This window comes from Danio rerio, chromosome 16 (assembly GCF_052040795.2).
Source record: "Danio rerio strain M-AB ecotype USA chromosome 16, GRCz13ab, whole genome shotgun sequence".
Classification (NCBI taxonomy): Eukaryota; Metazoa; Chordata; class Actinopteri; order Cypriniformes; family Danionidae; genus Danio; species Danio rerio.
Window position 1 is genome coordinate 27460001 of NC_141036.1, and position 26512 is coordinate 27486512.

Sequence of the window (26512 nt, forward strand, 5' to 3'; positions counted from 1 at the left end):
TTTTTTTTTATTTTTTATATTTGGCTGATTTATTTTATTTTTTTGCTTCCTATTGTAGGCACATTGTCCATGCTGGATTGTAACATATTTCCGGGACTGAGCCGAGACTACATGGAAACAGAAGTCAATCTTTTTCTCTTACCTTTGATGGAGAATGATGGGGAGGATGCTTTGACAAGAGCAGGTGAACAAATGTTGTTAAAGAGACAGTACTCCTAAAAATGTACATTTTTCTTTTAAATTACTCACAATCCAAAATGCAGATCACATTTTATCTTCTTCAGTAGAACATTTACACTGAAATTACCAGGATTCTAACTACAGGGCCAGCCATAGTGATCATTCTGACCATTCATGTTATATTTTTTGTCATGTCATATTTACATCTGAGATTTTAGAATTAGTCTTTTGAATGTCTGTTGTCATGTTTTATGAAGTCATTACAGTGCTTCCCACACATAGACTCTACTTGGGCGGGCCGCCCAGGTGTATAAACTTGCCCCACACCTACTTCTCGTTGTGTGTGCAAGAACTGTCAACACTCACAGATGATCTCACATGCTCTGCAGAGACGTGCCTTTTTGGCACTTAAAAATGCGTTCGTCCAGGTTTTCTAAATCTCCTAAAATGTCCAGGATTCGGCTTTTGGTTTCACATTCCAAGCCATCGTCATTTTTATTTTAAGCCTGATTTACTTTGACTCGGCTTCGCAGCTGATATCGCCAATTTAGATTGCTCTACAAACAAATGTTTGCATGACTATATAGACCAAGTAGAATACTATAATAAGAAAATATCCAATTGCAACATCAAGCAGCGTAATGAGCAGTTTTTAACATCAAAAAATGAATGGAAGTGAATGAGTTTGGAAGTCTCAAGCCAAAAAGATTCAAATGGCAGCGCCCACTCGTTGGCGGAGAATAAGGTAATTATATTCTGGAAAAGGGCGGAGGGGGGATTCTTCCAGATGAAAATAGATAGAAAGAAAAGGAGGAAATATATAATGACTTTGATTGGAGAATCGTGATTAGCTCATGTGGGCCAGCTGGGTCAATCATGAGCATGTGCTCCTCTCGAAATTTAAATTTAGTCTTCACAAAACGTAAAATAGATAGGTTTCCTCATGCGATCAGGCTGGACGTTAAGGAAAAGTCAGGATACTATAGTTATATGGGTTTATTTTAACAACATTATTAAATTGCAAAATTTAAAAAAGGTAGTTCTTTGTTAATGAAGATTTTGAGCTGAAACTATGGTCCAAAATACATTAAATACACGCCAATGTATGAATCACTTTGCTACAGGAAGCTTGCCATCTGGACAGTGGTGAATGCACTCAGGAGAGTTTGCTGAGGCAATGGATGAAAGACAATACTGTTGTGAATAATGTTTAATTCACACGTTGACTTAAGACCTTAATGTATCATAAAACACTACATGTATTAATATTGCTTTAAATATATACGCTTTTTTTCACTCTGAAAGTGTCAGTAGCAGCCGAGTTGTATTTTATCAATAACAAGCTTTGTTAATATTCTACTGAAGAAAAAGGTGAAAGAATAGTTTAGTTCTGTATTGTTGTTCATTACTCCCATTCATTCATTCATTTTCCTTCAGCTTATTCCGTTTATTCATCACGGGTCGCCACAGCGGACTGAACCACCAACTTATCCAGCATATGTTTTATACAGAGGATGCCCTTCCAGCTGCAACCCAGTTCTGGGAAACACTCATTCTCACACTCATACACGACGGCCAATTTAGTTTACTCAATTCACCTATATCACATGTCTCTAGACTTTGGGTTAAACTGGAGCACCCGGAGGTTTTTAGCTTTGCCATAGTTTTCCATTGCTCTTTAATAACCTACTAACTTGGTCTGCGACTCTTGTGCTGCAGGTTCAGGTCCTCCGCTCTTCTCTCTTCTGCCTGGCTACAGAGGTCATCCCAACTTTTCATCTCTAGTTTCTAAATTTCGCAGTCAGATTCTGGCGATGTCCCGCAGTCAGCTCTCACACACAATCCTCACAGAGAAAAACTGGTATACATATTGCTTCCTTGTTTACTTTTGGAGCTGTATTATTTAAATTGACTTTTTTACTTTATTTGTACTATAATAATATTATCTGCAACATTATTTTCATTCATGTTTGTGAAATGCATGTCATGTTAAGATTATTGATGTCTGCTGTGTGTTTTCACAGGTTTCATTATGCAGCTAGAATCTGGGATGGTGTTAAGAAGTCGTCTGCGCTGTCTGAGTATAGCAGGCTGCTCTCATAGTCATGATGGTGCTACATAAACCTGTGAATTCATTAAGGAGAGCTGAGCCCCTGATTTCAGAAAGGAGGAAGTTCTCCAGGAAAAGACTGGGCTACAGGAACGCAGGAGCACTGAATAAACTTCTGTGATGTCTGGATCACATTAGCAGAGTGCTGTGCAGTTTGGGACGAGTTGTCTGTATGAAATGATCAGGTGTTTGCCGATGTCCATTCAGTCATGTGTGACCACTGTTATTGCAAGATAAGATGGGCACAGATTCAGTCATGTGAACGCTTTTGTTGATACTGTAAAAATCTGAAGTAACCTGTGATTTTTCTATTGTGGTCATCTGCTGGAAATAGCATCATTCAGCACATTTTGCTTTACAGATGTCTGTTTGTGCATAAACTTGTAACTTAGATACAGTTACAGCATGGTTTCTTGTGATTGTTTCATGAGATTAAAAAATGTGCACTTTGTTCCAACTTTAAGTTCTAGGTAGCATGATTTAATCCTGTCAGCCAACATCATGCTTCATCATTCCATTTGCACATGCTATTGTTGTTAAAATAGCAGTTATTATAATCAAATATTGTTTATTACTTTGTAAAAAAATAAACAAAAACTACCATAACTGTAAGATAACATTGCTGCATGACAAAATCTAAGATATCCCACAAGGAAAGAACCTATATAAACATTTATGAACTTATATCAACTCTATATCAAAACCTATATTAAACATGTATGTTTATATAGTTTTTTTTCCGTGTGGGATTGTAGATAGAAAAGGGGAACACAATGAAATATTGGTGGTTTGTGAAAATACTATTAGTTTTAATGTTTCAGGTCTTTCAGATCTTTTTTTAATATTTCAAAACTTGTTTCATAAACCTGTAAGAAACGAATATTCTACAAAAGTAATGACAGTATTCGTAAATTTTTTTAAGTGTTGCGCATGCGCAATATAGATTTGTTGGCCGGACAAATTTAGGAGACGTACTCGCGCGTGCGTGCAGGAACTGAGGGAGGAGCTACAACCAAAACACGAAAATTATTAAAGAAATCGAATTATTCTCAGTAAATTCCTCGGTAAGAACATTTGCAGCTTTTATTACGCACTGAGAAATATACTATAAGTTGTGAGAAATATACAACATAGAAGCTTTGGTGCTAACTCATATCAAGTACTTTTAAATGTCAGGTTTGTAGTGGTGTCATTAATTATTTCATAAAGAGAGATATCCGCCGTATGGGACATAACGTCATTGTTATGATTTCATAAAAAGGTTAAAAACCCAGTGACCACACCCTTTACCTTCCTGGGACAAGATTTACAGTCATGTTAAATTGAAGGAAAAAGTTTTGTTGCAGAACAAACACACTGAGCTGCTGAACAGGATCTTGTATTACTGGTGTTTACATATATGCAAGCTACATGTGTATTATCAGTTTGCTGTACATTTGTGTGATGGTCATCTAAACTATATCCCCCCCCCTGTTGCTTCAGGTTAAAACAGGTGCTACTATGGAAGTCTTGCCGTTTGAGAAGGTGGAGCGTGTTGTTGGTGCCAGAAAGAAACTGCAGCAGAAAGCTCTTTACATTCAGAACTCAGTAAGTGGTGCACTGAATTCCCCCTGCCTGTGAAAACACACTACAGGACACATGCTGTACATCCCATAGTAGTGGCTGTAGTTACTGTAAGAATAATGTTTCTTTAGTACTTATGATTAGCATGCTTTCATCTGTCTCAGTCATGCACATGGACAATAAAGCATGCAAAATAGGCCTGGCATTTACACTGGCTTGTTCTGAAGCTATTTTTAGATTAGTTCCTCTGGTAGTGCTGTAACAGTAGATTTATTTATTAAGTGTCAGGAATGGATTTACTACTTTTGGTACAATGCATCGCTAAATAAGGTGGTTGTTATGGTTACAGTATTGACTATTGACTATTTTATGTATGTGCTGTATTAAATGTTTTTACTGGAAAACGAACTGTCTTGGGACATTTTGCTAAATGAATATGCAGGGCGTTTTGTTATAGTTTATCATTACTAATAACCTACTATATAAAAAATACTTATTCAGTAATAATTAATTAAATGTCTGATATGGCAGTAAATACCTTTTAAATTGTTTCAACAGCTTTAATTTCATATTCTGTTCTTCTGTACGTCCTGTTCATCCAAGAAACCTGGAAAAATATGTGTATATAACCTGGAAAAATATGTGTAAAAATATATGTACAACCCAGCACTGGGAAACATCCATACACTCTCCCATTCACTCACACTCATACATTACAACCAATTTAGCTTATTTAATTCACCTACAGCGCATGTCTTTGGACTGTGGGGGAAACCGGAGCACCCGAAGGAAACCCACGCCAACACGGTTTTAAACTCCACACATACAGCAAAATCCAATGATTAAAATTTACTCAGTACTGACTTTAGTCACAGCCTTAAATGAAATTAGCTGCAATATAATACATTGAATCTCTCAAAATCTCAGCGGAGGATAAAATCGAACAATAAGCAACTCCACAAACAGCAGCTTTACTTATTACAAACCTGTTTGCCCTTATTTAAAGAGGGACCAAATACTCTTTAAACAGAGCAAATTTAGCTTTGAGGATTTTGCTGTGCAGAAATGCCAATTGACCTAGCCAGGACTTAAACCAGCAACCTTCTTGGTGTGAGGCGACCTACTGCGCCACCATGTCGCCCCCTGAATTAATTGATTTTAAAGTATTATAAAAATGAAAACAGTAAATAAAATAGTATAATTACAATTTTTACTGTAATAAATTAAATGAAACATTTAATGAAAATAAGAGATTTTTTCCTATATGAAATAAAAGGACGCCATATTTACCTTGCTAATTTACAATTAATGCTCAATATTATTATTATTATTGTTGTTATCATTATAATTATCATTTATTCATTCATTTTCTTTTCGGCTTAGTCCCTTTATTAATCTGGGGTTGCCACATCGGAATGAACCACCAACTTATCTAGCATATGTTTTACGCAGCAGATGCCCTTCCAACTGCAACCCATCACTTGGAAACATCCATACACACTCATTCACACACATACCCTATGGACAATTTAGCTTACAATTCACCTGTACCGCATGTCTTTGGACTTGTCGGGGAAACCAGAGCATCCAAAGAAAACCCACGCGAGCATGGGGAGAACATGTAAACTCCAAACAGAAGTGCCGACTGACCCAGCCAGGGCTCAAATCCACAACCTTCTGGCTGTGAGGAGATTGTAAGACCCTCTGCATCATCGTGCTGCCCTTTGATGTTTCACTCACTCCATTTATATACCACCCACACATCTTCCTAAAGGGAAAGAATAGCATCACGATCACCCAGTTTTTTAAACCTTTTACTACCTACAGACTAAGGTTGGGCGATTTGGCCTCGATTAACTGAACATTTTAACTCGATTACGATTTATGAACCATTATTTCATTCATTTATTTTGCCTTCACAGTTCAGTTTTGTAAAGTAAATTTGCTCACATATTACATATTTTGAATAAAGGGGGCATTACTTGATTAGATTATTAAAATAATTGAAGGAAATACACACTATCTACTGTATATAGCTATGTTTCCATCCAAAAATGCTAATTAAACTGGTGCCAAATATCAACAGTAAAAATGGAATTTGCTGTGGTAGGAGAAGCTGCGTGAATCTTTGCCTTATTTAATACATGACTTGCACATCAGAAGACGAATGCCAACATGCAATGAACACGTGGTGGTGTTTAAAGATGTCAGACGCGGAGCACAGACGCTCTTGACAATTCTGGAGGTCATTAAGATAATAACACTAATTCTAAAATGGTTAAGGCGCTTTAGAATGACCAAAACAACTTTTCAGATGTTTTACAATGTACTCAGCCGGCTGGTTTGTCCAATCACACAAATTTTTACTATTACATGACCTCTTAAAACAAAATCACATGACCTTTTTAATGGCGCATACTGGAATTTGTCCAGTAAAAGTGTTTTCATCGCAGTTTATGCACATCTTTTTTATTGAATAAAAAGTTGATCCAACTTAGTTATGCGCATTTGTTTTATATGTGCATTTTAAAAATGTATGCACATATTGACGTTTCCATCAACTGTTTTTCTTATGCGCATCTCCAAAATGCACATAAAAATAGGTGGATGGAAACGTAGCTTATGATTGTTGAACATTAGTGTTAAACAACTGAAATTAAAGCACATATTGCCTAAATAACGTGCACTTTTGGAAACAAAATAAATTATTATCAGTGTTTTTCATATTAAAAGCAGACAGTAAGCAGTATCTCTTCTACATAACTCTTGCATATCCTGTTAATAATAGTTTAAACAGTGCATTCCCTGCATCTTCTGTGAACAAATATTTGAATGTAAATAAGAATTTTAATGTAATGAAAAATATGCAGTTCCGAGGCATCTCAGGCGCAGCTTCCAATCATCGTCAATGTACCATCATCCTACTTGACCAGAGATCAGAAGTATAAACTGGCTTCAGCCTAACAGAGCAGGGTCACGTGACTCCACACACGGTAGGGAAAATAATTTAAAAAATCGTCCTGGAAAAATAAGATCGATTCTAGGTTCTGAATATCGAATTAATCGCCCAGCCCTACTATAGACTGCCATTTTTTTCACTTGATTGTTTCCTTTGTTCATAGGAGTACTGCAACAACCTCATCTCAACATATTACAGCTTCTCTGAAGACTCCAGTGATGAGGAGGAATACAAAATACCACTGGCGGCTAGTGAGAAAAGCTCTGTGTGCTGTGTTTGTGGAGACAACATCCCCTTCCTGGATAAACTGATAGAGCACTTTAAGACACACACAGCGGTGGTGTATTGTCACCTGTGTCACACAAAGTTTGGCCGTGTAATGTCACTAGCATTGCACCTAAAAAATGCCCACGCAAAGGACAGTCACTTATGTGAAGTCTGCGGAGCTCTCTTTAGTTGCACATGGCATCTCAATGGGCATATAGGAATGCATCAGAAAGACAACATGAAGGTAAAACCTGTTGTTAAAAGCGAGGAGACTGAAGCAGTCAGCATCGCCAAGACCTCAAGCTGCATTGATTTGAAAAGAGCAATCACCATGGATCATACATATTTTGATGCGGAACAAAATGTGGCAAGCAACACATCCAGTCGTTTGCAGAAACACACTGATGGTGAAACTAACTCCATCGATGAAAACCTACACATTAAAACAGAAGCTGAAAGTTTGCCTCTTGATGAAGTGAAACAAAATGAAACCTTCAGCTCTTCGTCCTTTCAGAACCAAATAGAAACAGAGCACCTTAGTTTTGAACTAAAGCAAGAGAATGACAATGAGCTTGAAGACATGTCCATTTACAAAGTGGTCGCAGAGGAGGTCATTGGCCCGACAGGGGATGAAGAAAGTACAGACACTGATGAGGATGCCAACCCTGACTCGCTGCCCCCAGGTGACACGGCATACAATCCAGACGAGGACTTCAGCTCAGATTCTGATTATAATGAGTCTTGCAGATCTCAGCAAAAGAGACTGAAGCCACAGACGCCTGACAAGAAAGCATCTGTGAATGCGAATCGGGATTTGACTGACATTGAGAAGAAATTTTGCTTTCAGTCCGATTCTCCCTTTTGCTGCTATGGTAAGTTCGCCAATTTGGGAAAGCACATGGATTATTGCAGTAAAAAGCCGATGATGTCTTGTTGCCTGTGTAAGGTGGCATGCAAGAATGAAGAGTCGCTCTTAAAGCACATGACCGAAAAACACCCTAAGACTTCATATATCTGCTCGACCTGCCGCAAAGTTTTCCCTAGACAGGAAAATTTAAAAAATCATGTGTGTTTGATACCTAGAGGCAACATGGTCACCCCTCTAACCCAGTTACCCAACATGCCTTTGTCTTATAGCAGCGGTCAGGGAAAGCCCATTGCCTCTGCTTTGCACACCAATCAGAGCACTGTTAAAATTCTTAACTTTATTCCAGCAGTTAACAAAGTTTCGACTGATCCTCCACGCCCAGTGGCGTCCTTGGGGTCTGCAGAAGCTCTGACACTGCACCAACTGCTTCAGACCACTCCTGCGGTCACTCCTAAGGTGACTAATTTGGTTCCACAAGTTGTAGCTGTCCCACAAACTCTTATGAGATCCAGTTTCGCACCTAGTTTATTTGTTTCCCACCCGAACATTCCTGTTTCTACACCTTCAGTAGTGCGTCCCTTGTTGTTGAATCCACCGAGGTTGACTATTCGTGTCCCTACGCCTTCCAGTCGTCCTCTTCCAATTGTCGTTTCTTTTTCCCCCACTGTGAACACCATCACGCCTGCTCTGGTATCCTCCAGCAGGACTGCTCTCAGACAAAGGCCTGTGCCTAAGATTAGACCTGTACCTGTGAACATCCCGCCGGTCACCTCAGTTGCCTGTCCCACCCTGGTAAGCGCTCTTACCAGGAATAACCAATCTCAGGTTCCTCCTGCCCAGATTCAGGCTCCGTTACGAATAGTCGGCATGTACATGAACCACATGGCTCTGCAAAAGCCTCTCGAGCAGAGCTGGAGCTCCAAGACCATCTTTCCCTGTCGTCACTGCGGTGCTGTTTCCAGACAACCGTCGATGAGGGTCCGCCATCGCTACCTTCACCGTGGGTCAAGGTTGTACAGGTGTCAGTGTGGAAGGTCTTTTCAAAGGCAGCTGCATTTGCTGAGGCATCAGGTCCAGCATGCAGAGTCGGTTCAGTTTGTTTGCACGTGGTGCGGAAATACGTTCAAAGGGGCGCATGAACTGACCTCCCACAAACGGAAGCATAAGAAAGGTATGCGGCAAGTGAAGAAGAAATGCAAGGTGGTCTTTGACTGTAGTTGCGGACAGATATTTGCAAGGCCATCCGCGTTGTTGTGGCATATGCTTAAAAACACAAAACACACTGGAAGAAACCCAAAACCTGTCACTGTTTTGAATTGTTTGAATAAATGAGATGAAAGTAATATTTGAAACATTTCTGTCTGAGCCTGTCAACTGGAACTTTTTTTTTATCTTGATTAATTTTTGAAAAACACTTTCATTGTTGAGTGTTGTTAAGTGGTCAATGGTGGTGGATTAAATACAGTTTATTTAAGCCGTGACATGAGCCGATTGCCAAATATGTGACACTTTAATCCCTAAGTTAGAAAGAAATGTGAGCACTAGTCTAATTTGTGATGAATCTATATCATACTTTTTTACTGGTCAAAAATTGAGACTTCTGAAAGAATTCTGACTAGAAGTATTATATTTAAGTTCATTTTTTATTGACCAAAGAAAAATACAACACAATTTTCTTCATTTTAATAGGGGTTTTGTGTCATACATCAGTGATTAGTTCTAACTCTTTTGTAATAAAAACTGTACATAAATACACAGAGACATTTGTCTCTTGCTTTTTTTTCAGGCTTACTCAGCCTCTATAGTTTGGAAAACACAAAGTTGCGTTAACATGAGATGGCTTTATTAAAATGTGCAAAAATAATGCTGTAAACGTTTTTCAGTCATTTCCCCCATCATTGTTCACAATAGAACATGCAAAACTGAATTCCTGATCAACTTATCTGGAATCTAAAGCAATAAAATTGTTCTGCTTCCTTTCACTATTTTCGTTTTACTTTCCTGTACAAACAGCAACAGTTAATGATTGGTCAGATAATGAGTCAGGTGCTGTTCATGTGCTTTCCTTATACCAGCAGTTTCAAATGGAAAGGCATCAGTAAAAATAAGATGAAGTTCCTGTGAAAAGAAGTGCATACAATGGATATGAGCTGTCTCATATGTGTCCTCTTATGCTGCATACTTGTGTATATGCACCCAGTCCACTGTAAAAAAAAATTGTCCATCCGAAACAATAAAGAACAATTGTCCTAAAGGCAGTTTATCCAATGTTAAGATTCTGTCATCTTTTAGAAACCTGCTACTTGAGTTTCATTCTTCTGCTAAACGCAAAGAGGATGTCTACTAATGTTGGAAACCATTAACCATTTACTTCCATAGATTATTTTTATTTATTTTTTTTGCCTGCTATGAATGCCGATGTCTACCAGTTCAACATTCTTCAAGCTATTTTTTTTTTTTCGAAAGAAAAAAGAACTCACTAAATGTTAGGAACCATTTGAGGGTGAATAAATGGTGACTAAATTGTCGTTTTAACTATTCCAAATGTGTAACATACTTTTGTCCACCAGGAGGGGCTCACAGAGAGGTCTGACAGCATCTTGTTTTAAGCGCTTAACTTAAACACAGACTTCAGCAATAAAGGTTTTTCCTTTACACCAATATTCTGAAGAGCATTACGCACAAAAACTTTTCATGGTGTAATTAGAGCTGGCACATGCCGTCATTCGACAGATGCCCTGTCAGGTAAAAGGGGCTGATGGAAATTCAAGTCATTCCCAGATTTTTTTATTGGGGTTCTGTGGGTGCAGGTGGTTCTGCCTGAGTTAGCGCTGCCCTAAAAATAACAGTGTACAAGGGGAACAGGCTGTGAGAAGTCTGGTTTATCCCTGGGACCAGCTATGGTGATTGACTATGATTGATCTAACTTACATTTGAAGAAGTTTCCAGTAAGTTTAACCCAAAGTATACTTTGGTATGTATGCGTAGGGTATGTGTATGTAACCCCTCCATTTTCAACTCCTGCTCCAAATGGGATTTGAACTAGCATGCCAGACACAGGAAGCTGGCGCATAAAACGATGCTTAATAGCACATCATCTAGCATCAATTGCTAGTGTGCCTCTCAAGCCCAGCGGAGTGTGGCTTACACACACAGCTCTTATTTCAATACACTTCACTCCAAACTTTGATGTTCATGCATGCTATCGAATGGAGGGCACTTTAAAGGATGATGTGTTGGACTGTGTGTGGTAAAGTACATATTTAAAACTAAAGAATACTTTGTGTTTATTGGAGACTTTGGAGTGTATTAAATTAGAGATATAAAAGTATCTGTCGACTTAGTCCCTGGTTTATTAAGGGTTGCCACAGAAGAATGAACCACTGATTACTCGGGTATATGTTTTTATGCAGCTGACGCAACTCAAGGTGCTCAGCAAGAATAATACTTCAAAAATTCTGAGATGAATATCTGAGACTTGGATTGGGAATGACTAACTTCCCCATTATCATCAGCAAACAGGCACTATAGGCTGAAAATAAAAACAAAAAAAATGACTTTCACAATAATATAAATCACACCGAGGCCTGTGTGACGTGTGTTACAACAAATCTAAATTTGCTTCATAGCATAACACCAGAATCTCCATGTTATGGTTATGAAATAATCGATGAAGTGAAAGGAAAGTAAATCAAGTCAAACTTTTAAAGTAACCAAAAAAAAAAAAAAAAAAAACCTTTACCCAAGTTCATGTTTGTAGAATTGAGAGACATTTTTAAATATGCGATAAAACTGTGGTTTTAATGGATCTTCTTAAAATGTCATAAAGATCTTCCATCAGTTCAAGTGGCTTGACTGTAGAGTGCTCAGCGGATGAAGACTGTAAGCCTTCCAAAGAGATGCCACAGGTCACCTGTGTAAAAAGAAAGACTTTACTACACAACATACTTTTTCACGATAAGCACATTATGACAGACTGGTGATAGCTAATTGTATTACACTGAAAAAGAAATGCTGTAGAAACTATTTTCACTCAGAAATCACTTGTAACTTTAACAAATAAGTACAAACAAATGATAAAACAATCTGGCTTGTAAGATATAGACTTGCTCATGTTAGGTTCAAGCTACATGTTCATCATTCATTTGATGTAGTGTGCTGTGGTGATTTTTAAAGGAGAATGGGCATTGTAATTTAAGAATTGGTCATTTTATTTTACAACAAGATGGTGTTTCTTGAATGCTTCATAAAGTCTTGATATCATTTTTTTCTTTGTTGGATCTGCAGTTGTTTAATTTTAAAAGGGTTAAATGAATCTTGCAAGTACATTCAACAAATATTTTTGCTGCTTGTTTAAACTACTTATTTATAATTAGCTGAATCAACAACATTTTTGAGTTTTTTTGGGACAACTTAATTGTTTTATGTTAAATCAACCTAAATTTGTAAAAAAAAAAAAAAAAAAACAATTAACTTAACGTAACCAATTTGTGTTGAGACAACATCAAGGTTAAGACCTAATCGAGGTTAAGAAACGGCTGTTATCTAATTTTTTATATTTCAATAAAGAAAATATAATTTAAAGAAAATTTAAATCTAAAATTTAACAAACAAGTAAATTCAGTTATTAAATCCAGTTTTTACCATCTACGACTTGTGGCAAAAGTTCTCTCTTCTAATGACCTTGAGAAGGTGTTCCATACATTTATTTTGGGAAGACTTGGCTATTGCAATTCTCTATATGTTGGCATTAGTACAAAATGCAGCTGCGAGACTTCTGACAGGGACTCGGTAGTATGAGCACATATCCCCAGTTCTTTCCTCTCTGGGCTGGCTGCCTGTTAGGTCATGGATTGATTTTAAGCTCTTAATTTTTGTTTTTAAATCCTTAAATGATCTGGCATCACCTTACTTATCAGACCTCCTACATGTGTATAATCCTGGTAGGACACTAATGTCTTCTGATCAGTTTATTCTTTCCGTACCAAGGTCCTGGTGTAAGCGAAGTGGGGATCGGGCTTTTGCTGTTATCGCACCAAAACTCTGGAACGGGCTTCCACCCCATATCAGAAATGCTACAACTCTATCTGTTAAAGCGTCTCTATCTATAAAGCGTCTGAAACTCCATCTTTGTTCTTTAGCATTTGAGCCTTTTTAATGTTGAGGGGTTTGACTTATGTTTAATTGTTATGTATGTGATGTAGGTTTTATAGTGTTGAATGTGTTCAGCACTTTGGGCAAGGTTGTGTTGTTAAAAATGTGCTATATAAACTAACTAACTAACTAACTAACTAACTAATATTATGAAGAAATTAATTTATTAGTTTTCACAAATTTAAGTGGATTGAACAAAACAATAAAGTTGCCCCAACAAAATCTCAAGACTTGTATTGTATGATATTTTTTGAGTGTATGGTTGGCGGCTGTCAAATTGTATTTTTGCAATAATTCAACACCCAAATAAAGGATCCCTACACTTATTTTGCACTTCACATGCTTCAGGTTACTGTAGGAGACAATGACCTTGACATGCCAGAAGACTACATTATGAAAACATGGCAAGCAACACTTTAATATATGAGGCTCTTAATAGATTATTTTGGTCAATATGAATATGAGCTTAAAACAACTGAGTTGTTTTGGTGGCTTGAGAAAGCCATTATACTGTTATACTACATAAACTTCTTCTTCTAAGACTAATTTCTATATGCATCTCCTCCTAGACTGTTCATACTACAACCACCAAATAACTCCAAACCTCCACTCTATACTAAAATAAGTAGATATCTTTTCCAACTGATCCGATTTACGGTTTTCTGAAAGCTGACCCTGAAAATTCTAAAAAGTCCCATTGACTTAACATTGGACCAAACTTTGTGACCTCCTACCTTTGCGCCAGACTGTCATACAGGCTTAAGCTGCGGTCACACCGGGCTTTTCCTCCCATAAACTACCTTTCATATGCATGCGAATGCGTCAGACCGGAAACGTTGGGTCATGCCTCAAGTTTCGCACGTTGCTGCGGTGCAAAGTTCAAGCTTGGTGAATTCTGACCTGCGATATCGCATCACTTGACTGCGTGAGACCAATCAAGCATGAAAACATGACCTCTTTGGACAGAAATTTTAAACATGGAGCAAATGTCTTATAATCTTAAATGTCTTATAAGCTTGTTTAATCCCACCCCTTTTCGCAGCACCGCACGACAGAATATTGCATGCTCAAACTCTACTGTGACCGCAGCTTTAAGGTTGAGCTCATTTAACTCAGACTACCAATTTCCTGATCACTGATGACATTTCAACTTACTAGCCACACCCTAGCAACCATTTAACGCACCCTAGAAACTGTCCCATAGATTTTCATTATAAAAACTGCCACTGACTTTACATTTGACATTCTGACAACATACCAATCTATACTAACAATGTACAAATCCATACTAGAAACATATCAACATACTAGCAACATGCTGATTCATACTAAATTCATGCTAACAACAAGCTAGTTTATACTAGAACCATGCTAACAACATGCTAATTTATGCTAGAAACATGCTAGCATAATGCTAATTCATACTAGAAATATGCTAATTTATTTTAGCAACTGCCTAGCAACCACCCAGAACACCTTAGTAACTGCTAAGCAATGTCTTAGCAACTGCCTAGAAACACCTAAGCAACCACTCAGAACACCCTAGCAACACCTTAGCAACTGTCTAGCAACGCCTTGGCAACTACTCAGAACACCTTAGCAATCACATAGCAACTCCTTTTCAACAACCTAGCAACGCCTTAGCAACCACTTAGAACAGGCTAGCAACTGCTTAGCAATGCCTTAGCAACCACCTAGAACACCATAGCAACTGCCTAGAAACCATTCAGAACACCTCAGCACCCGTCTAACAACGCCTTAGCAACCACCTAGAACACTCTAATGCCTTAGCAACGACTTGGTAACCACTCAGAACACCATAGCAATGCCTTAGCAAGAAACAAGCCAATCTATACTAGAAACATGCTGACTTATTTGTAGTTTTCTGTCTATGTCAACTGTTTCAAACTTCTTAAAAACTGCTTCAATTATTTACATTTTAAAACTACTTTAAACTTTCAGACGAGGCTTTTTTAAGCCACTATAAAGTTTGTCTATAAACTTTACCTTTCTAGTTTATTTTGACACTTTTATCTGCGCATATGTCATGTTTGTTAGTCCTGTTTAGTAAATCTGCCCGTAATGTGAACAATTTTAAAGTAAAGACTGATAAATACATGTCCTGTAAGACATACTCTGCTAATCTTCATTTGATTCTTCATGTTTTACAGTGTACCTGTAGTCCAGTCTGCGGTGATGTAGCGCCTGTGTGAGCAGCTCCGAGGTGTTTTGGAAGGAGCGTCTCAGTTCATCCAGCTTCTGCTCCATGGAGATGATTCGCTGCTCCAGCTCGTGATAAGAGCTGTTCCAGTTTGCACTCAGATCACACATGATCATCTGCATCTGTTTGAGGACAAGGTAATGTGTTTTCTTAGATTTGCTGCAGCAGACGAAAACAAAGGGGATTTAGGACATGCTCACACAGTAGCCCAGTACAATTTGATTCCTTCATTCATTCATTCATTTTACTTCAGCTTAATCCTTTATTTATCAGGGATTGCCACAACGCAATGAACCACTTACTATTCCGCCATATGTTTTACACAGCGAATGCCCTTCAAGCCACAACCCAGCATTGGGAAACACCCATACACTCTTACATTTACACACACACTCAGTCAATTTAGTTCATCCAATTCACCTATGGCGCATGTCTTTGGACTGTGGGGGAAACCAGAGCACTCGAAGAAAACCCATGTAAACATGGGGGGATCATGCAAACTCTATACAGAAATGCCAACAGACCCAGCCGGGACTCGAATCAGCGACCATCTTGCTGTGAGGCGAAAGTGCTAACCACTGAGCCACTGTGCCGCCCAGATTGATTGATTTAATAATTTTTTTTTTCATCTTAGTCTCTTTATTAATCCGGGGTTGCCACAGCAGAATGAACCGCTACGTTTTTACACAGCAGATGCCCTTCCAGCCGCAACTCATCTCTGGGAAACATCGACTCACACTCATTCACACTCATACACAATGGACAATTTAGCCTACCCAATTCACCTATACCAGATTGATTCACTTATACTTTAATATTAAAGTATTCAGTATAAAGTTTGATTTATTAATACTTAATGCATTGATATTAGGAATCATTAATAGTCTAATTAATGGTAGTGTTGTGTTGCTAATCGAGACTAAAAGCAAGAGGAGACCATAAACGTCACTTTCTTGACCTCAAGAGAAGTACTAGTGACTTATGCTAGAAGACTGATGCCTCCAAATATTTCCCTGGAATGTTTGAAACCAGCGTGTTATGGTGCAAGTACAACCAGAGAGGTTAAATTGGTGTCATGACCCGGACTGGAGTTATACCTTTACAGGGGTGAGTGTAACAGATGCCAACTAGGTAGAGCTGTAAAAATAAACAAAAATAAATAAATAAATAAATAAAATCTCACCACACACTGGCCACAAATGAGCGTCAGATTGGGGCAAGCAGGTTACATTGTTTGTTTGTAACCTGGATAATAATGTGTTTGTCTCAGTCAGCTTCCAAAGTCATGAATCAGTTGGTCGTGTACACAAGTTTGAGCTTGGTTCACTTCACATTGGGATTGGGAGTGTGGCATGAGAACATCCTTGTTGTACAAGATCAAAATTGGATTTTAGCAGTTAGATTATAACAGATTTTTATTACATATTTATTTTATAAAGTATTTAATAGTACATTAAAGGTAAATAATTAGATCGTTGCATACATAAGTAACACTGCAACAATGAATCATTAAGAAATATTTGCTAGATTGTTCATCACTCTGTTCATTTGTGGTTAAATAAAAATCAAAATCTTGTTTGTTATTATGTTTGCTGATTTGATTAACCTGATTTATTATTCATGCTTCAGAATTTCGTTAAGGGAGCATTGATGCTTCCTGATTTTCACAGTGCATTGTGAGACTTTTCAGCAAGTGAATATATCAGTGCACTGAATTAATTTTATGATTGAGAAAGCCTTACAAATGGCTGATTCTTTAATCAGTGCAATGGAACTGATTAAGATGCACACAGTGAGACATGGGGTTACAGAGGCCAGCTAGTTAGAGTAGGCATGTTAGCGACGGATGACTGCCAGAAACAGTGGCTCAAGTCCTGGTCAGAGTGAGTCAGGTAGATCTGGATGGGTTATATCAGTGTCATGACCGGGATGATGTTAAGATTTACATCTGATTCACACACTTGAAGTTGAGGCTGACGCAGAGCCAGAGTCCCTTTTCAGCCTTGGAGTTTCAAGCCTTAGACCGGCCCACTTCAGTTCACGATTGACTATATTAAAATAACGTCATTTTCAATTCAGTACTTCACAGTGAAAATTTATTTAAACATATAACACAATGTAATGTTTAACAGTATGATAATTTATTTTCTGTAAGAGCTAGTGCTCATAAATATCCAAACATTGAAATGAAAAAAACATCAAATAAATACAAATACAAATTAAGCTATATGTATAAAATAAAGATTAAAAACAAATGGATTGAATTTTCTATTGACACTATCACATCTTTTTCAAGGAAACAGCTGCTTTATAACTTCAAATATTTGTCATAAATATAAGAACATTAAAGGGTAGCTAAATCTTCACAATGTCCTTTTCTGCAATATCTGAATGTTGTAGGCGCGTGTTTGTTTGGATTTAATAGCCCAACAAAATTAATATAATGCATTTCAGTTTTTAATATTTTTGTTTTAAATTGTTAGCATTTAAGAACTTAGAATATTCATATGTGTTGTTCAGATGGATATTTTGTGCATTTTGCATTTAGGATATGTAGCATGTTAAAATTTGTGTGCGGGGTCTTTAAGAACTGCGTATTTCAATTCTGACAGCAGAGCGTTCTTTAGAAGACAGCGCCGATGGTTTTCTTTACCGCATCCGTGATGGTTGAAACTTGAGGTTATATTTTGTTTACTTTATTTTAATTTGTTTATGTGTCTCTGAGTGAAGATTAAAGGTCAACATCTGACAAGAATCAGACTTCATAGATTTCTTGTTTGGACATCATTAACCTGCATGCTGCATTCTGCTCATGAGGCTGTGAGAAACTAAATAAAAAGAGTGGAGCTGCGGTAAAATAATATATAAAAAAATTGAGGCTATGGTCAAATAAATAAATGAATGAAAAAAGTGCGACTGCTCAGAGTGCAGGCAGCTAGGGAAATCGGCCGTATGATGAGTTCAGACTGCATGATTTTAGCCCTGATTTTGACTCGCCGACAGGTCTTGAGAAATCGCAGACAAATGGCTGAAGTCACAGGCAAATCGGTGCTCGTGCACGCGAGCAACAATCACACAGAGAGGACATCTGAAAGAATCGCTGATGAGTCACCGATGCCTGTGAGATATTTGCCATGCTAAATATCTGGAGCTGTCAGCTATTCAAATCATGCCATGTGAAATGAGTTTTGACTGAAAATAACATTGGCGATTCCCTACAACCAATGAGAGAGCAGCATTTACTTTTGTGTGTGTGTGTGTGTGTGTGTGTGTGTACCTGCAGGCCAGCGGGAGGTTGAGGGAGAAGTTAAAAGTGCTCATTTTCGGTTTATTTGGACCTAAGAAATGAAGGAAAAACTAGTGGAGGTTTGACAGGAGCACCCATGTCTCTTTGATGTTTCATACAGAAAGTTGAAAAAGAAAGTTGAGGAGAAATGGCTTCCCTTCAAACCCACGTGAGCAAATGTGTACACTTTCTACCCCATTAAAGGCTTCTTTCTCGTTATGTAGTTAATAACAAAAGATATACTATGTGTTTTTGGCTGTGAGACGTAGTTTGAATGAAGTAGTTTGGCAATTCCTCCTATTGTGAAGTCATGCAATGTGAAAGCCCCTGTCGCCAATCCATCGTGCAGTGTGAACAAAACAGCGACAAAACGCTAGCCCAGATAGTCATGCAGTGTGAAAACATCTGTGACACGACTACTTTAAAAATCATGCAGTCTGCACTCTGCATTAGCCAATCCGGGTCTGGGCTGACGCGATCATCATAGCAGAGTCAGCTAATTAAATATGTCCGCAATTGGCCCCTGTCTGAGCTGGGGTATTTGCATAAAGTGATCTGATTGGCTGACGCTTCCGTTGGCGCTTGAAAAGGTGAGAAGTTTCAAACTTCTGCAGCTTTCAACACAGCTGAATCGGCGTCAACCTTCCAAAAATCAGTTTGGCAACGCTTGACGTCACCCATTCAAAGTGATTAGGAAGCGTTGACGCTGATGCTTCATGTGAATGGGCTGTTAGAGAGGCACAATAACCCCTGATGACTGTCAGACATGCTTGAATGTTTGAATCTTGAGCAAAATCTGACTAGCTGCTTTTCAAATATTGTGCTAAACCATTTTAAGAACAGTCATGTAGAGTTCTAGATATATTCCAAGTCTGGTATGGCACAGCATGATCACAAATTATTCTCTGACCAGAATCTTAGGCATGGATAGACAGCTGTGCTGATTCCTGCTGGGCTGGTAAATTGCCTTTGCACATGATGTTGCCCCTCTATTGCTTGGCTTCCCTCTTATTGCATTTTGTATTACAATTGGATTACCAAGGCAACAACAGACACATTTGTATAACATTCCAAACTTAAATCAGCCCTTTTAATTTAATAAATTGACATTTTTGGAGCTTTGGATATATATATATATATATATATATATATATATATATATATATATATATATATATATATATATATATATATATATATATATATATATATATATATATATATATAAATATATATATATTTGCACTTTTTGCTTCTTTGGCTGAGCACCGATTTAAAGTGATATGCGTGCTTTTGTGCAGTTTTTCATAACATTCCAAATACCTTCATTATCAGCAACACCATGAAAAATGAAACCACATCTATGTAAACTGACACAAGGAATGAATGGAAGAACCATTTGGCATGATGGTGGGGAAAAAAAAGCAATTGCTGCCATGACCCAGATGGGAGATTTTGTGATTTTGGACATCGCCATCATTTATATTTATTTGTATCACCGTCATCAGGTGATGGTCACAAATAGAGTACCTAAGTTTATCAGTTATGCATAAACTGATATTCTGTCATAATATGCTGAGTGAACAGGCCATTTCAAAACACAAACTTATAAGTAAATATGATTGTCAATTCAAAACACAGTCAATGTAAATATACTGTAGTCACTTTTCTCAGTTGTTTAGGGGAAACCCTCTCTGAAACTTGACAGTTAAGGCCCTGTTTTTCCATTTGTGTGAATACACTAGACACAGTCAGACTTAAGGTAGATTTTACAGAGATTTTTATAGTTTCACTGAACATTTATATGTCTGGCTTAGGTGAATGCCTCTTTTTAGGCCAAAGGAATCTAGACACCAGTCTAGTGTGTACTATATGCCTGACTCACCTTTGAGAGATCCACCATTTCACTGGCATAGTCTCTTAACTTCCTCTGCTTCAACCGCAAATGACGAAATCTAGTCAAAGACAGAAAGACATGCACTCATTAATACATTCACTTTCTGGCAAAAAAAATCTCTAGTTTGATTTCTCCTCTCACAATAATATATAATATTACGTTGCAAGTCGTATTCATAAGTTTCAGCAATCTCATTTGTATGTGCTCATGATATGTCCATGAAAATAACCTTTTTGTATCACTAGGCCAAGTGCTCAAAGCAGTGTAATTTTAAATTAATATGATGTTATAGAGTACATACTAATAGAATTTGCTTTATAAGCTTAAAAGTATTTTTATATTTTCATTTTTTTATTAAAGGGGTTGTCCACTACATTATATTTTAAACTTTAGTTGATGTGTAATGTAGCTGTGTGAACATAAACAAAATCTCTAAATGTAATACGCTCAAAGTACAATGCAAAGGGAAACATTGGCTTTTACAGAGTTAGTGAGGTGAGATCACAAATGCTTCAGGTTATGCGCATACACCCTGCGCAGCGAAGAGGAGTGGCCAGAGGCGCTGTAATGTTATAGCAGAGAAAGCTAAAATGCTGTCAAACGCTGCTATTTCCACAGAGCTTGTTCTGTTTCTGTATTTAGGCTTACAAAGGACATGACACAAAGAAAGAAGTGCTTACAATTAATTACGTTCCAGAGAATTATAGAAAAAGATATAGCTAGCAGTTGACAAAGGAGGGCTTCCAGAAACTCTCCCAGTTCAGTGCTGATTCGGCTAAAAACTCCACAAAGCAGCAGTTCCAACCATAATAGAAGAAGCTGTGGATTGTAAGCCACAACCTGTAAGTATTATTATTTATTAAAATCAATTATTTAGGAAATGCTGTGTGGTACTGCTAACAATGTAGCTACAAATTAATATTTATCAGTCAAACAGCTGTAAACACCCACAATCTTCGCCAGTGCTGCAGTGTCTCTCCATGTGACCATTTTCCCTGCGTTCTACATCTCAAATAACAAACTCGCAAAAGATATGTGAACGTTTCATTTTACTTACACATGCTAATAACCCCAATATAAATGAAAGACACTTGACAGATTTTATTTCAGAGAGTAGGCATGAGGTTCAGCTGTGTCCTTTTAATTTTCAGCCTAATTCAGGCTGACACTGACACGGCTACACTAACTGACAGTATTTACGCATCAGAGGCACAGAGCATGCTAGTGACTGGACGAAACGTTTTCTGGTGAGGTGGAGCCGATCCGCGAATCATAGCACGTTATGTTACATGACCAATCAGAGCTTCTTGAGGGTGGGCTTTTAAATGAACTAGAAAATTTGGCAGTTTTTGTAATGTTAGCTGAGTAGCTGTATATAATTAAAGTAACATATATGAAAACATAATGTAATAAAAAAAAAGCATGAGCACACATTGCTTTGCATCTTGTAAACACAATCAAACCTTAAAAATACACTCTAGGCCACCCCTTTAAATTAATCTTGACCTTTTGTCATTTAATAAAAAAACTACTTTAATTTAAAATGCATTTTACTTGAGCTTTATTTCAATTACTGAATCAATTTAATTGATTTGATCTCTGCCAATGACATTTGATCTCCAGCACTGAAATGTTTCGCAGTACATTTGTGCATTTTCTGACATGTGTTGATACCAGGCTTTCCAACAGGCTGACAGGGCATATGTCTCTGAATATTTAGTGTCCCAAAAAAGCAAAATGGAAATTGTAGGGGAACCGTCAGCAGCTGCCGAAGCACGCAGAAATGACCAGAGTCCATGTGTCATGAGGCAAAAAAAAAAGTCAACAGCCTGAAAAACACAAACCAGAATGACCTCCTAAGCATTAGGCGGTCTGCTTTCTGGCATGGCGGTTCAGCTGTCATTGCGGCACCAGTATTTTTGGAGGTTCTGCTAACTGTAAAACAGGAAGTGAGAAATCCATCCAACCTTATGGCCATTCACAGTTACTGATGGATCTCATACATACACAACTCAAATATTCCAGAGGCAGATTCCTGCAGACATTAATAGCGTCAGTGTAAATTCACACATCAGTACTTCCTTTGCACTGCTCATGAAGGAACTGCAAACTTATCTGCAGGAAGATGTGAGGACACAACACCGTAAACAACACACTGGTCAACAATCAGCTGAGAGACTGGGAAACTGCCTTTTTTGCAATAACCACAAGATAATCACAAGACCATATATTATAGAAGATGCTAAGCAATGCACAATGTGATTTCTGTGAAACTGACATTTTCGTTTTATGGCGCATGAAAGTTTTTGAGCAAAATTAAATATTCTACAAATCCATTATTATATAATATTATAAAAATGTATCTGTTTCCTCTCTATTCTTTTCTAACATCTATATAAGACTATCTATAGCTCTGTCACCTCACAACAATAAGGTTCAAGCCTTGGCTGGGTTAGTTGGCATTTCTGTGTAAAGTTTGTATGTTCTCCCCATCTTCGTGTGGGTTTCCTCCGGGTGCTCCGGTTTCCCCCACAAGTCCAAAGACATGCACTATAGGTGAATTGGGTAGGCTAAATTGTCCACAGAGTATGCGTGTAAATGTCTATGGGTGTTTCCCAGTACTGGGTTGCAGCTGGAAGAGCATCTGCTGCGTTAAAACATATGCTGGATAAGTTGGTGGTTCATTCTGCTGTGGTGACCCCTGATAAATAAAGAGACTAAGCCGAAAAGAAAATGAATGAATAAGACTATCTATGTATGTATACAAACACTTGTATATATGCTTTATTTCCATAGGCGTAATGACTTTTATACTGTAAAAATGCAATTAAGGCCCAACCTGACCCCTGGCCCTAAACCAAACGCTCACAGCAAACCTCTAATTTTAAGTATAATACTTTTTAAGTATGGTTAAGTGTCTTGAATTACGAGGACACAAAGCTAAGCCATACTGGGGCTGCACGATATTGGAAAACACTAACATTGCCATATTTTTCTATTCTGTGATATATGAATACATTTTTACTAGATGTGTTGAATTACTATTTGGAAAGAATTTACAATTGTAGATTGATTGGGATGATTCTGTATGGGAGTGCATCAAGTACAAGAAACAAGCATAGATCAATTTAATAAAGAAAAAACTACAAATTAAATAAACAACAGTTTATTGTTTTCCTGTATTCAGGTATACAGTCATTTAATAATCAAATGTAAAATATTACTGCATATTCTTATTAACGTTTTAAACTGCATAGTCTTATTCGCGTTTTATAAACAATTCAATAGAATTTATCGTAATTCATTTGTCAAAGTTACAAATGGTACAATTTGCTTTCAAAACCCTCACAGGCCTCAAAAGGCACTTGCGAAATGAAAAATTATAATCTAAACTCAACATTGCGTATACTCGCGATGTGGCAATTGCGACTGATCACATTGCAATATTAATGCTGAAACAATAGATTGTGCGGCTCTAATGCCCTATTTACATGGGGCGTCAGCATCAACGATTTCCGATCACTTTGAATGGGTGACGAACCGTTGCCGAACTGCATTTTGGATTCATAGGCGCCTATTCAGTGGCATTGCTCACTGCAGAAGTTTGAAGCACTGACGGAAGCATCAGCCAAGCAGATTGCTGTATGCACCAGCTTAGAGAGTAGCCGGTTGCTGAGTAATTTCATTGGCTGACGCTGCTATGACGATCGCGTCAGCCCCAACTTCAGCCACGCCCTCTGTCAAGCGTTGACGCTGAAGCCCGAGGCTTGAAACTTGAGGCTTGAAGCAAACTTTCCATCAATAGACGTGTTCATTCAATCCCTTCTCCATTAGACTGACTAAAGTGAAGTATACAATAATTCATAACAACAACTTTTCTTTGAGCAAATTTAAATCAGCTTCTTTGCCAATCTATCACTGTACATGAGGATGTATTCATAAACTTTTATTTTTTCTTTTATTTTAGTATACATTTTGGACAAATTTCCTACAGAAAGTCATGTCTTAAAGATGATCCCTTTAATCACTTTAAAAACCATCTTATGCAGATAATGAGTTGAAATATAGTATTATATCTCTTCACTGTGTTTCCAGTGTGGTCAGTAAAACTGCCACCATCTCTTAACAGTCTTATACTTAAAAGGGTGATATATTAAAAAATTATTTTAATTTTATTGCTCACATTATTAAAAAATATATCTTTTTTTTAATACCTGATGTAAAAGCATGATTTCTGAAAGCTACTAAAATCTCCAGTTAGTAATTCTCCATCTTAAAATCTCTTCGTAATTTCCATAAATCATTTTTTTTTTCGATTGTACTCTTTAATGCAAAACATGATATCTGATATCTGTAAAAAAATTGAGTTATCTGTTTTTGCAAATAAGCTCTTCATATACTGTAACATGTATTGGGAGTCTGGAGTTTTTGACAAGTCTGCATAGAGAGGAGTATTATTAAATGTGTGTCACATATACTGTATTGTGCCACTTTGACATCTTTAGACAGACATCGTTCCATCTCTTCATTACTATAAAGAGCACCTTCAGATCAGCTACTGGCATTTGAAAGAGCCAGGGAAGTATTGTAGGACTTGCCCTTGTAGGACTTATCTTGATGTTGTTTGCCTTAATTTATTGTAATCTACATCAGCAATCCATCCAAAGCTACTATTATTTATGCAGTTTACTCGTTCTCCCAAGATTTTTTTCAGTTCTTTTTAACTGGAAGAGTCTCAGTTTCCCCCTCTTAAGTAAACACCAGTACACAATATTTAGCTGTTTTATATTCTACTCTAGAGATAAGTTCCTCTGCATTTTCATCTGCAGCACTGAAACTGAGAATGATTATGTTCTGAAGCTCCTCATCCTGTTCTTAAGGACTGATTTTTTATTCCATCTAATTTCTTAAGCTATGTAATGCCAAATAGTAAAACTATACTGCCATTACATATTACTGGTCTTAGCATTGTGCAGTATACTATTTTCAATGATTGTTGACATGCTCTCAGATATACCCATGCCATGTATCTGTTGTTTTCTTTATGAGTGCTGCGTAATTTCTATCCATACTCTAAGCATTGCCATTGATGACTGCCTTGATCAATTTTCTGTTCTGATCTCAAGCCTAGCAAATAACTGAGAAAGCATCAATCAGAAGCCGCATTTTTATGAAGTCATCATGTAGAATTCTTACAAAGTATTTTACAGTATTTTAAAAATACAAAAATACAAGACACCGAGGTATTTTGATACAAAATATTAACCAATTTTCATAAACCCCTTTAAATTCAAATGACAAAATACTATTTTGTATTTAAAATACGTGTTTAACATTTTTGTCTCATAAATACTGCCTGTCCCTGATTTAAAAAATTCTGTATCCTCATAAACTGCATAAACCTATACACACACAACAGAATACAATAGGATCCACAAACACCCAGAGAAATCTAACAAAGATTAATTAAATAAATCAAATAAATGCAACGATATTGGCAAATAAAAAGTATATAGCTTCAGGTTACAAGCACAACTTTCCCTGGGATTCATTTGTGGATTTCTACACACATTTGCTAATGTGTGGATCTTAACGCTCTTTCAGCTTTTAAAAATTGTGATTGTTTTCCCCAAATGAATGCCAGGTACATTTAAGTCATTCATTTGTCTTTTTTTCTTTCTGAGGTACATATTATTGCAGTTAAATATATATCTTTAAAATGAGGTAAAATAAATTATAAATAATCAAATCAAATATTATACTCATTCAAATGTTTTAACCACTTAAACTCTGCTGCTATTTGGGGATTTCCGCCTGGATTTTGCCAACCCAAATTTAAAAGCTTCCCAAATCCACATGCAGAGGTGTAAATGCAAAAATTTGGTATCATATTAAAGAAAACCCTTTGAATTTTCATAAAACACTATTAAACTGTTTAAAATAACTGTATATGTCGTCTGTGTTATAATAAACACCTAAAAAAAGAGGCGCTTTTTGTATTTTTTTT

General features: G+C 37.2%; 3 protein-coding genes and 1 long non-coding RNA gene across 19 annotated transcripts in view; 3 read left to right on the top strand and 1 right to left on the bottom strand.

The window, feature by feature from the left end:
• Window positions 1–2753, top strand: part of smg9 (SMG9 nonsense mediated mRNA decay factor) — a 12983-nt gene extending 10230 nt beyond the window's left edge. The window contains exons 11-13 of the mRNA XM_087287041.1: window positions 59–184; window positions 1900–2041; window positions 2205–2753. Coding sequence (XP_087143167.1) covers window positions 59–184; window positions 1900–2041; window positions 2205–2283 — 347 coding nt within the window. The 3' untranslated portion in view covers window positions 2284–2753. The remainder of the gene's footprint in view (window positions 1–58; window positions 185–1899; window positions 2042–2204) is intronic.
• Window positions 2754–3275: 522 nt separating this feature from the next.
• si:dkey-79d12.4 lies at window positions 3276–10215 on the top strand. Of its 3 annotated transcripts, none has more exons than XM_087287019.1 (3): window positions 3276–3677; window positions 3773–3877; window positions 6976–10215. In XM_087287019.1, exons 2-3 carry the CDS (start codon window positions 3791–3793, stop codon window positions 9277–9279), a joined length of 2391 nt encoding a protein of 796 aa, XP_087143145.1. In that variant the 5' UTR covers window positions 3276–3677; window positions 3773–3790; the 3' UTR covers window positions 9280–10215. The 3 variants fall into 3 exon arrangements, with proteins under 3 accessions (XP_087143145.1, XP_087143144.1, XP_087143143.1); XM_087287018.1 differs by having other exon boundaries at window positions 3276–3466; XM_087287017.1 differs by having other exon boundaries at window positions 3276–3354.
• Window positions 9572–26512, bottom strand: part of kcnn4 (potassium intermediate/small conductance calcium-activated channel, subfamily N, member 4) — a 76124-nt gene continuing 59183 nt past the window's right edge. For 10 of the 14 annotated variants that reach the window (XR_015511401.1, XR_015511406.1, XR_015511409.1 and 7 more), the window contains 3 exons: window positions 20494–20563; window positions 15278–15444; window positions 9572–11860 (listed from right to left, as the gene is read on the bottom strand). Coding sequence is in view for 4 of the 14 variants with exons in the window: in XM_087287043.1 (XP_087143169.1) it covers window positions 11857–11860; window positions 15278–15444; window positions 20494–20563 (241 nt within the window). In the remaining 10 variants the exon portion in view is untranslated. Of the gene's footprint in view, window positions 11861–15277; window positions 15482–20493; window positions 20564–26512 lie in introns of all 14 variants that reach the window. The other 4 variants (XR_015511398.1, XR_015511399.1, XR_015511397.1 and 1 more) reach the window with 2 other exon arrangements.
• Window positions 23218–26219, top strand: LOC147840287 (uncharacterized). The gene is made up of 2 exons (XR_015511428.1): window positions 23218–25560; window positions 25682–26219. It is a non-coding gene; the product is annotated as an uncharacterized LOC147840287 (long non-coding RNA).

Bases quoted from the DNA above. Each gene is read 5' to 3' on its own strand.
- si:dkey-79d12.4 (XM_087287019.1), top strand. From the start codon at position 3,791: ATGGAAGTCTTGCCGTTTGAGAAGGTGGAGCGTGTTGTTGGTGCCAGA. The intron at 3,878-6,975 runs GTAAGTGGTGCA...CTTTGTTCATAG, and splicing joins CTCTTTACATTCAGAACTCA to GAGTACTGCAACAACCTCAT.